This window comes from Gekko japonicus, unplaced genomic scaffold (assembly GCF_001447785.1).
Source record: "Gekko japonicus isolate JY-2015 unplaced genomic scaffold, Gekko_japonicus_V1.1 scaffold1200, whole genome shotgun sequence".
NCBI lineage: Eukaryota > Metazoa > Chordata > Lepidosauria > Squamata > Gekkonidae > Gekko > Gekko japonicus.
The window spans coordinates 98,698-109,852 of NW_015165274.1; the positions used below are offsets into that span (position 1 = coordinate 98,698).

Genomic DNA, 11,155 nt, shown 5'->3' on the forward strand with positions numbered 1-11,155 from the left:
TTTTGGTATATGTAGCTTGATGTAGCAGTAGATTATGGGTTAGATCCAGTTCCATGAATGTCAGCACTTTCTCTCCCAATGCAAGGAAACTTTCCCTGATGAGATGTGATGGGGGTGGGGAGGCCGCTTTTGTGGAATGCAGGATCCAGCCCTCTGCATATGATCAGAATAATTTTGTGAACCATATCCATTGTAAGGTGGCTAAAAACTCTAACAGAAGCAAATGAAAGAATCACACATATCAGGATTCAGTTTTCCTTTCTCTAGGACCCTGTTTGGAGTTTCATCCCTACCTGTTCCTTACATAAATGTTCATGAACATTCCTATCACTGCCACTGAGATACTTTGTGTGTGTGTGTGTGTATGCATGTGTTTCTGTATATGCACGCAAACACAATGTTATACATCTCTTCACACATCATTTTATTCATCTCTTCTGAGATATATCCCCCTCTGACTCAGACTTCCCCTTCTTTTTCCTGCCCTTTTCACATCTCTGAGCAATCTGCCTCTTATCTTTCTCAATACATTTCCTGCTCCAGTTCCCAGTCTTCTCACTGCCAAGCACCGTTGCTTATATTTTCCCTACCATTATGCAAGTAACATACCATTCTGCTAGTTTCTAGGCAAACATCTCCCCCTGATCTTTCACTTCCCTCTTAGAAGAGAGGCTGTTGTTAACATTCAATTGCAAACACAGTCACCCCGAGAATGTTCATGAACATCATTGAGCCTATAGCCATACACATGGATGAGAGCTGCACTTCATGTGGTTGCAGTGTGTGTTACAGGACTATCTTACAAAGTGGATGTATGTACTCCCCTTTGGAGAGGTTATCTAGCCTGTTCTTCTCTTTTCTATTGTAGAAATACTTTGGATTCTTCTCTGCCATAGATACGATTGTCCTGGCTTTCCTTATCTGTGAGGTACTTCTCAACTGGTACTATGGATTCTCATTGTACTGGAAGGTAAGAGCTGGGCAGCTGTTTCAAAGCACAGAGCAGCTGATAATTCATCTGTAAAGACAACATCCTTTATAAGGCATCTCTGTTTTGGGCAAAAGTTTAGGCTTACATCCTACTGCACTTCTTCTAGATCTAGATGTGTTGCAGTTCTGCTGGATTTAAATGAGGGATTCAGCCTTTCATCCATGAATCAGTTTGATTCCTCCATTTTGAAAGGACTTTGAATGAAGTGCCCCTGATTAATCAGACCACCAATTTTAATTAAAAAATACAAGTACTTATAAAAACCACAAATGGTAAATGCCATCTTAGAAGAGGCATTCTCTTTGAAAATTACTCCTGCTGCAGCAGATGTGTGTGTCATCTAAAAAAGGAGGTTTGGATCCTAACCTACATGAACACTCATAACAAGGGAGATTCCAGACCTCCCACTACAGATCCTGTAGTCCCCCTGCTTGCACTGGGAGTGTCAGTGTACTCCTTAGTCCTGGATCTACCATAAACCCCCACTACAGAGAGAGAGGGGGAGGGAGGGAGAGAAGGAGGGAGGGAGGGGGAGAGAGAAAGAGAGAGAATTTTATTGTTCATGTGTGTTTCGGGGCACTACTGCTTAACATTTCTTGGGTAGACATTTCAATTTTGTGACACTCTTCCTGTAGCCATCATTTACCAAGATGGTGGATATAGTTATTGGGGTATTTAAAATTCATTGGTCTCAAAATGTATGTTTTTGAGGTCTATAAAACCAAATATACTATTAGTTGTAGAGACAGCCCTTTCCCCTGTAGCCGCCATTTTGCGAGATGGTGGATCTTTTTTCACATTCTTGTAGGATGTTCATATTGGTGTCAAACCATATGTTTTGCAGATCAGTTAAACTCAATATACTATTCCTTTAGTTGTAAAATCAAAATAAAGTATTATTTTTAAAGATTTGTAATATTTTTTGGGGGGAGGATGAATCCAGACATCTTGTTTTTTTAATGTTTGTAATGTTGGGACAAAATGTAGCAGGAGAATTGTGAAGGTGACAGCTCCAAAAAGAACAGAAAATCATTTATTCTGCTGCCTTAAATATCAGTAAACAAAATATTAGAGTGCTTATTTGATATTTATCAAGCTTATATGTTGGTTAAACTCTCATTCTTAAACAAATGTTATGGTTCTAATACAAAAAGTAAATTGCTATGCAACATTTTTACAGTTCTTTTGACTCTTGCAAAAAAGAGAACAAAGTAGTCCAGCCTGCTTGCACTGGCATGCATTACGTTTGCAAGTTTTAGAGCCACACAGAATATTTCCTCTGGTATGGGTCTGAGACCTTGGTTGATTCTGCACACATCTGTTTCCTTGCAGTTTTTCCATAGCCACTTTGGGAGTCTAATCTCCCCCTACATTGCATGCCACTTTAATTTTCTTTGTTCATCGGGTTTTATAGTACCTTCTGCATAGATTTATGGCTGTTCAGAGCAGGGGTCGTTTCGTAGAAAAAGAGCTAGGGGAACTCATTAGCATAACTCATTAGCATATGCCACACCCCCGACATCACTGGAAGTGTGTCATAAGGCCACACACCCTGCCATCACCGGAAGTGTGTCATAAGGCCACACCCACCACTCAGTTAGTCTTAAAGGTTAGTCTTAAAGGTGCTATTTGTTAGTCTTAAAGGTGCGGGAATGCGAGGAAGCCCCGCGAAGCCCTTCCGCCCCCAACGGTCCCGGCCGCTGCCGCCGGCCTTGCGGCTCCACTGCCGAGCCCCATGAGGGGCCCGGCGGTGGACCTGCAAGGCCGGCGGGAGTGCGAGGAAGCCCCGCCATGGCCCTCCCTGGCCCCAGGCAGGCAGGGGTGGGGAGAGGCGGGGGGGAAGCAACTTACCCTCCCTCTTCTCCTGCCTCCTCCTGGCTGAATGAGGGCCGGAAGCGGGGCGGCCAGAAGCAGGGGGCGGGGGTTTGTCGTGTGCCCCGCCCCCCGCACCTCACCCAGGTCCCCCGAATCGACCTCTGGTTCAGAGGTGATTTTGCAGTCAGTACAGTGTTGCCCCAGGGTATCTGAATGTGGTTTTGAGCAGCACCTTTTCTTTCCTTTGCTTCCAAATCAAAGGGAACAATAAGCAGACAACTTGACATGGCTTCACTAATCTCTGTCAGTTCTCCCGCCCCTATTTCCCTCTCTGTATTTATCATCTCATCATGAATTACTTGGCTCAGGCACCTAATGACTGCTGAGGCAAGTACTGATACAGGAAAATCTGCATACCAATGCAGGAGCCAATGTTAAAAACAAAATAGATGGCAAGCAGAATCTGAGGCAATGCAATGAAAACAGATATTCTGAGGCAAGGGGGAACCAGGTCAAGTACTGAGAAAATCTGAAGCGAATGCCAGATGTAGAATGGAACACTGTGTTGATATCAAATGCCTGCTCACCTCCTCCCAGCTGTTGTCCACAGGATTCAGCATTTAATGGTTAGGAGAGAGGATTTTAATGGTTAGGAGAGAGGATTGTCACTAGCAGCCCTGGATAAGCATGGATGAGTCATCATCAGAGGATGACCTGTCCCTGAGACCCACATTGGCAGACAATCTCTGTAAGGTAGGTCTCAGAGAAGCAGAATCTCCTCCCAGAAAGGGACCCTTCACCAGCAGCCCCTAAATCAGAAAGGTTCTTATAAGACAGGAGGCATTAGTATGGGTAGCCCCTCTTCCAGACCCACCAGACCCTCCCCCAGGACCTCAGGAAAACATAAGGCAAAGAGCCAGGGTGGAGGCCGTGATGAGTCTTTACGGGATCTTGGCCCTGCTGCTTCTCAGGAGGAGGAAGGGTGACTCAGCTAAGAGCACTGATCCTAATGACTGGCCTCAGGTGCACACGGAAAGGAAACTGGCTACTTAAGCTGGCTCTGAGACCAACATCAGTGTGGAATCAATGTATCTGTGTGCTAGTGGATGATCCCACCTTGGAACTGTGCCCCTGAATCAGAGAACTTGTTGCCTGATGGACTGGGATTCTGCTTCTTGGATCCACTCCTGACTCTACTGCCTGCGACCTTGGACTTTTTTATTCTTGGACAGACCATACTGTCTATCTTTTGCCAGAGCTGAGTCAAAGCAGTGGTCCTGGATAGGGTTGGGCATAAACCAGCTGACAAATTAAAGTTTGTCATGAATTTTGGCTGGTTTGTAGTTTGTGAAGCAATGTTTGTGAACTGAAGAACCACCATGAACTTTTCATGAATTTTGATACAGTTTGCGGTGAAGAGCTGTTTGGTTTAATTGGCCCCGTGGTTTCTGCTCCCTATGGCTTTTCATGGGGAGCAGAAAGCAGGGGTTTAAATGGCTTGGAGCAATGTGACACTTGCTTTTGTTGTTCTGAAACAGATCTTCCCTTCTGCAAGTGTAGCCTTACCAAATGCTGTTTTAAAGATATGATCAGGGAAACCCCTGGTGGCAAGATTTTGTTTTAGGGTTCTTGCCACTCTTTGATATGTATTACACCAGACCGGCCCCTTCAATCTCATTGTCATCTTCTGTTTTGGAACAAGGCTCACCCCTAAGCCCCAGCAAAAGTATATTATCCAACAAAAAGAAAAAAGGTTTTCAGGAGAAGACACAGCAACCATCCAGAAAAAGATGGACACTCTAGTTGTTAATCTCTCAGACAGGATTTTATCAGAATATGAATTGCAAGTTCTCAATAAAGGTTTGTCTTTTGTACCTACTCCTATTGCAGAACAACAAAAGCAAGTCACAGAATGAGAGTGTAACAGTCAGTTTGACTTACGACCACATCAGTGTACAATTTAAAAAGAACATATATAGAAACTGGAATATGCTATATGATGTTCTGCTTTGTGATAAAAAACTAACACTGTCTTTTAAAAGAACATCCAGTTTAAAAGACAAACCAGTTCACAGCAACACCTTTGTTCCCATGAACCTACAAAGAACCATTCCAGGAGCAGGTTTGCCCAAAGGCCGTTTTAGATGCAGACACTGCAAGTGTTGTAACCCAATTCAAAATATGAAAAGCTTTGATAAAAAAAGAATATATATAAATCTTACCATCATAATGAAAAAGTTCTGTTAAAAAAAGGAAATGGAGTGGATTTTAAGGTTGCATACTTTGGCACCTCATTGGTTAAACTCTGATCTGGGACTTCTGACTTTGCTCAGCTAATCGCTGTATTGTATAAAGAAAACCCTGACTGTTCCCTGGAAGGCCAGATAATGAAACTGAAGCTCAACTACTTTGGCCACCAAATGAGAAGGGAGCACTCACTGGAGAAGACCCTGATGCTGGGAAAGATTGAAGGTCAAAGAAGACGGGGACGGCAAAGGATGAGATGGTTAGACAGTGTAATCGATGCAACGAACATGAAATTGAGCCAACTTCAGAGGACGGCGGAAGACAGGAGGGCCTGGCGGGATCTGGTCCATGGGGTTGCGAAGAGTCGGACTCGACTGTGCGACTGAACAACAACAACATAAAGAAAAAGCTGCATCATTCCCCACTGTAAAAGAATTGAATTGCTGTGGACAGTCCCAGCACTAGGTGAATGTTCTATTCAGTATTTACTTCATATGTCTTGCTTCATTTCCAATGTATAGTTTTGTTTATCTGTATATATAGTTTATTGTATATTGTATTCCAATGTATAGTTTATTGTATATTGACCAAAAATGTATCTATTTTTGGAAATTAATTTTCATCCTGTCTTTTAAATACTATTTTTAATCATTCTGGAGTAATTTTTATCAAGGAGTCTTTTTATTAATTGTATTAAATACAAAATTATGTTTTTATAAATCCCCCCTGATGAAGCCTGCACAGCGAAACGTGTAGAGATTTTGTATAATGCATCAGTCATCTATCACCTGGCATTTCACCCTTTTTGTTCTGCTGTCCCAACATTACAAACATTAAAAAATAACAGCTTGTCTAGATTGATTTCCCCTTCCAGATATTACAAACCTTAAAAAAAAAAGTTTATTTTGCTTTTACAACTAAAGGAATAGTATATTGGGTTTAATTGACCCACAAAACAGATGGTTTGACACCAATATGAGCATCCTACAAGAATGTGAAAAAGATCTGCCATCCTGTAAAATGGCAGCTACAGGGAAAATGGCTGTCTCTACAACTAATATAATAGTGTATTTGGTTTTATTGACTAATGAGCATCCTATGTGAATTTTAAATATCACAATAACCATATCCACCGTTCTTGAAAACTGGTGGCTACAGGAAAAATGTCACAAAATTGGAAGTCTCCCCAAGAAAATGTTTAATCAGTGGTGTCCTAAAACACACACAAACAATAAAATCCTCTGTGTGTGTGTGTGTGTGTGTGTGTGTATATATATATATATATATATATATATATATATATATATATATATATATATATATATATATATATATATATATATATATATAGCCACTGATGGACCTCTGCTCCATATGCTTATCTAATTCCCTTTTGAAGCCGTCCATGCTTGTAGCCGCCACCACTTCCTGTGGCAGTGAATTCCAAGTGTTAATCACTCTTTGGGTGAAGAAGTACTTCCTTTTATCCGTTCTAACCCGACCGCTCAGCAATTTCATGGAGTGCCCACGGGTTCATGTATTATATGTTTATAAATTTGTGGGGGTCTGTGGTGGATTGCTGTGGTGGCTCAAGTGGTTAAGATGCTGAACTGCAGGCTGTGGAAGGTCAGTAGCTCAGCAGTTCGAGACCCGGGTGCTGCATAATGGAGTGAGGTCCCATCTCTAGTTCCAGCTCCTGCCAACCTAGCAGTTCGAAAGCAAGAAATTGCAAGTAGATAAATAGGTACCACTTCAGTGGGAAGGTAACAGCGTTCCGTGCGTCTTGGTGTTTAGTTATGCCGGCCACATGACCACGAAAACGTCTTCGGACAGCGCTGGCTCTTCGGCTTTGAAACGGAGACGAGCACCGTAACTCTAGAGTCGGATTCGACTGGCTTTCGAGCAAGGGAACCTTTACCTTTTTTTTAGGGTGGATTGAGGACTACCTGAGAACAGCCTGGGAGCAAAATGGGAGTATACAGTGCAGGGTAAATCCATGAATATTCCATCCCCTCATCCTTAGACAAGTCCTTTCTGCAAGTGAACAATGAGGTCAGGATCTAAGTCATACAAAGGATTTCTTTTCCTTTGGATTGACAATTTTTACCCCAGATGCCAGTCAACCAATTTAATCAAGCAATGAATGAACAAATTGACTATGATTCATATGATTAATGCATTGAACTGGGTGCTGGCTGTCTTTTAGACTTCTCTTTAGAGTATTCAGTGGTCCAGTTTTGCCAAGGCCCACATGGGAATCTCTGTGCTTTGGTTTTACTGAGAGCTGCCCAAGCACAAGTATCTGAGGAATAGCCAAGTGCTGGACTGTTTATCAAGAAGTGTAGGAGGGCCTTGATTTTAAGGGAGCAGCTCACATGGCAGGCTGGGAAGGCCTGTTGCCTTCACACCTTGCTTCCAGGGATCACAGCAGTCCTAGTTGGAAAGGACTGGATTTGAGTCCAGTAGCACCAGAAACCCCCAAGATTTTTTGGAGTATAAGCTCTTGAGAGTCAGAGCTCCCTTTATCAGATACGAGTTCTACTGCACACCAATGTGGCTCATGCTCTGAAACTGTTTGGAAAGGAGATGCTAGACTAGATGAACCTTTGGTGTGATCCAGCATGGCTTTTCTTATGTTTGAAGGACCCCCTTAACCTGCTCAGTGGTTGACCCTAGCCTCAAGGTCTAAGTAAACACGATGTTTTCCTCACACACCTCTTCAGTTGCTATGGAAGGGGTTTACAGCACCAATCTCCCACTTCTTTTGGTTGACTTCTTTCTGGACTGGGGTGCCCTTAGTGATTCTGGGGCCCCATCCAAAACTTTTGCACAGGGCCCAGAATCACTGCCAGCCCCCTCCCCCTGAGACCAAGCAAGGGATGGTCCTCACCCGGTGCGATACGGGCAGGAGCTACCAGCGCTACTGAAGTCAGCTGTCCAAACCCCAGACATGGCAGATGATGCTGGCCAGGCAGGCTCTCCCTCCTGTGGGGGGGGGGAGGGCATGGGGGGGGGAGGTTGGGGAAGGGCCCTTTTCCAGGATTGTTTCCTCCCACATTTGTCCCTGCTGACCTCCCTTCCCATGTATACAGTGTGCTGCATTTCACACAGGCCCCAAAGAGTCTTCCAACATCCCATCAGGTGTTCCCTTTTCTGAAGCCACAGGACCGTCTACTTCAGCTCCAATTAACTGAGAGGTGCTGAGGCTTTATACATCTCACGCTCTGTGGCAGCTTCCCTGGACCAGGTGAGGTGGGGTAAGTCCCCATCCCAACAAATACAACGATCATGATCAATGCTCCCTCTAAGCTTTGGGAGACTTGTGAGCAAAAATTCTACTTTGTGAGCTACTGGCCTTAAAGTCGTGAGCAAACAGTTTGGCTACTGCCTAAGTTAGTTTGCTCTGGAGCCCTCCTTCCTGAGTGAAGACACAAATGTGTGACCTGGAGGCTAAAAAACTGTGAGCTAGCTCATACTAACTCAGCTTAGAGGGAACATTGATCATGATTTAAATAGGAATACAGCTCCTCAAATGCTGGCTCTTTTTGCTATCCAGGTGCAGCCTGTGGATGGCCTCTGCTCTCCTTTCTCCTCTTTAATTCCCTCTGAGTAGCTAGGTAAGCTTGAACAGCCCTTCTCCCAAATGCAGGTGGCTCTGAGTACTCTGTGGCTGCTCAGGAACTGAGCCTCCACAGCCATGTCAGCCAATTTTACTATACAGAATCAGTACCCTCACATTTCAGGCACAGAAGAAAAAAATACTGTCCTCCACATCTGGCCACCCTACTTGATTCCCCTGATTTCTCCTGAACTACTAAGTGAGCTGTCATGGGGGCTCCTCCATTCTTATGCTTGTTCTTTTCATGTAGGATGGCTGGAATATCCTCAATTTTCTCATTGTGGTCTTTCTGTTCTTCGGCCTATTAATTCCTGTGCTGTCTGACAGAACATTTTTTCACATCCTCAGGTAGGAATTGGAAGGTGGGCAGCCTCTGGTCTTTTCATGATTGCTCAACTGTGGGACAAGTTGTATGGGCCTGCCTGACTTGTGGTCTATCCAGCCAAATGCTCCCTGTGAGTGATGTCTGACCATCCCCCCAAAACGTGATTATTCTCCTGGCTTTGCTTGCAGTGTCAGAACCTGAGAGGTTGTTGAACACCTAGCAAGTCACAATATATGGGTCTCATGCACTCTCCAGCTATCTTTCTTTACCATTTACAGTCCCTATTTCCTGATGCCTGCCAAGGTATATCTCTGTTCCTGTTATGCAAATTGCTTTACCAAGTCTTGTACACAAGGGCTAAGATTCCCAACACTGTCTGGGCAAATGGTGGGAGGTTTGGAGGGCAGTGCCTGAAAAGGGTGGCGTTTGGGGAGGAAGCAAGTCACTTCTGGCAGTGCTCCATCACTATGGGGGGGCATTTTTTCCTCTACTTTCTTTCTTAAAGTACAGGAGATTGGGGCTGTGGACAGAGTATTCCTCACTGGCAGAGCATTTGCATTGCATGCAGAAAGTTCCAGGTTCAATCCCTGTCATCTCCAGTTAAAAAGAATCAGGTAGCTGGTAATTTAAAGACCTCTGCCTGAGACCCTGGAGTGGTGCCGTCAATCAGAATAGGCAATACTGATCTTGATGGAACAGTGGTGTGACTTGGTGTAAGGCAGCTTCTTGTATTCACAACCAACAACAGAACTATACATTTCAACAACTGTCTTTCAACTGAGAACATAATTGTAATTTGCTTTGCAGGCCAATCTGTCAGAGTATACATAAATATGATAGCATTTAGTCTGCAATCCTTGGTGCAAAAACAGAGTTGTCTGTATTTTCCTTTTTAAAACATTGAAGGGTATGTGATCTCATGCCCTGCCCCCAGCATTTCACAGATGTAGACAGGGGCTTTCATGTGATGCCCCTATTTTCATATTTGGGACAACTGCCCGAGTCCATCACTGATGGGTCTTCCCTACCCTTCTTATGCTAAATTAGTTTAACCTCATCCCCACTGTGGGCCTGATCCAAATTCCCTCATGGCTGGAAATCGCCCTGAAGGCAGACCATCCTCGCTTGACCCCCAACTGTCTTCTAGCTAATGCTACAGAATTCTCAGTGACAAAAAGTTACATCCTCCTTAGCTGGACAGGAGATTGCCAACTGATACACATAATTCTTTCTGTTCTTTCCAGAATATTGCGACTGATGCAGGTCTGTACCTTAGTGGCTGGTCTGGCTAGGATGATACAGGTGATCTTGAAGTCCACGCCTGACATGCTTAACATCATGGTCCTGCTTTTTTCTATCATGCTGGTAAGATGCCCTTATCCTGTTAACTCTAAACTAGGGTTGGGGCTGTGGCTTAGTGGTCAAGCATCTGCTTTGCAGGCAGAGGATCCCAGGCTGTCCCTGGCATCTCTAGTTAAAAAGCTTGTAGGTGATGTCCAAAGACCTCAACCCAAGACTCTGAAGAGCTGTAGATGGGGTGGTGGTAGGGATCACAAACATCCAAATTTAAGGGGGGAGGGGCATATTAAATAATAACCCGGGGAGGGGCATATTACATAATAGAGCATCTATTTTGTGCATTGAATGTACCAGGTTTAGTCCCTGGAATCTCCAGTTAGAAAGATTAGGTGATGTGAGAGACCTCTACCTGAGACTCTGGACAGCCACTGCCAATTAAAGTAGACAATAATGACCTTGCAGCCAGGGCTATATTTGGGCAGGAACGCACAGGAACGGAGTTCCGGCTGGCTTTAGAGTTGGCCATGCCCACTACAGCCAAAACCTCTGTGCGTGCCTGGTTACAGAGGGAAGGCCTGGAGAGCGACCCCCCCCCCGCGACTCCGAGGCCGGCCAGCCAGGGGCCCCTGGAAGGATCGGGGAGGCATTTAAATGCCTCCCCGTGCCTTCCCTGGCCTGTTCAAGGGCCGGCTAGCCCAGGGAAGGCATGGGGGTGTGGCCTAATATGCTAATGAGTTTCTGCTGTTGGGTGTGGCCTATTATGCTAATGAGTTCCTGCTGGGCTTTTTCTACCAAAAAAGCCCTGGCTGTTGCTAATTAGAGTAGACAAGAGGGGGACCCGCGATACTCGCGGGGGGGG

General features: G+C 44.5%; 1 protein-coding gene across 1 annotated transcript in view; it reads left to right on the top strand.

The window, feature by feature from the left end:
• The window catches only part of CATSPER4 (cation channel, sperm associated 4), a 36,358-nt gene that overhangs the window by 13,370 nt on the left and 11,833 nt on the right, over positions 1-11,155 (top strand). Inside the window, exons 4-6 of the mRNA XM_015410237.1 lie at positions 869-970; positions 8,923-9,020; positions 10,242-10,362. Coding sequence (XP_015265723.1) covers positions 869-970; positions 8,923-9,020; positions 10,242-10,362 — 321 coding nt within the window. The remainder of the gene's footprint in view (positions 1-868; positions 971-8,922; positions 9,021-10,241; positions 10,363-11,155) is intronic.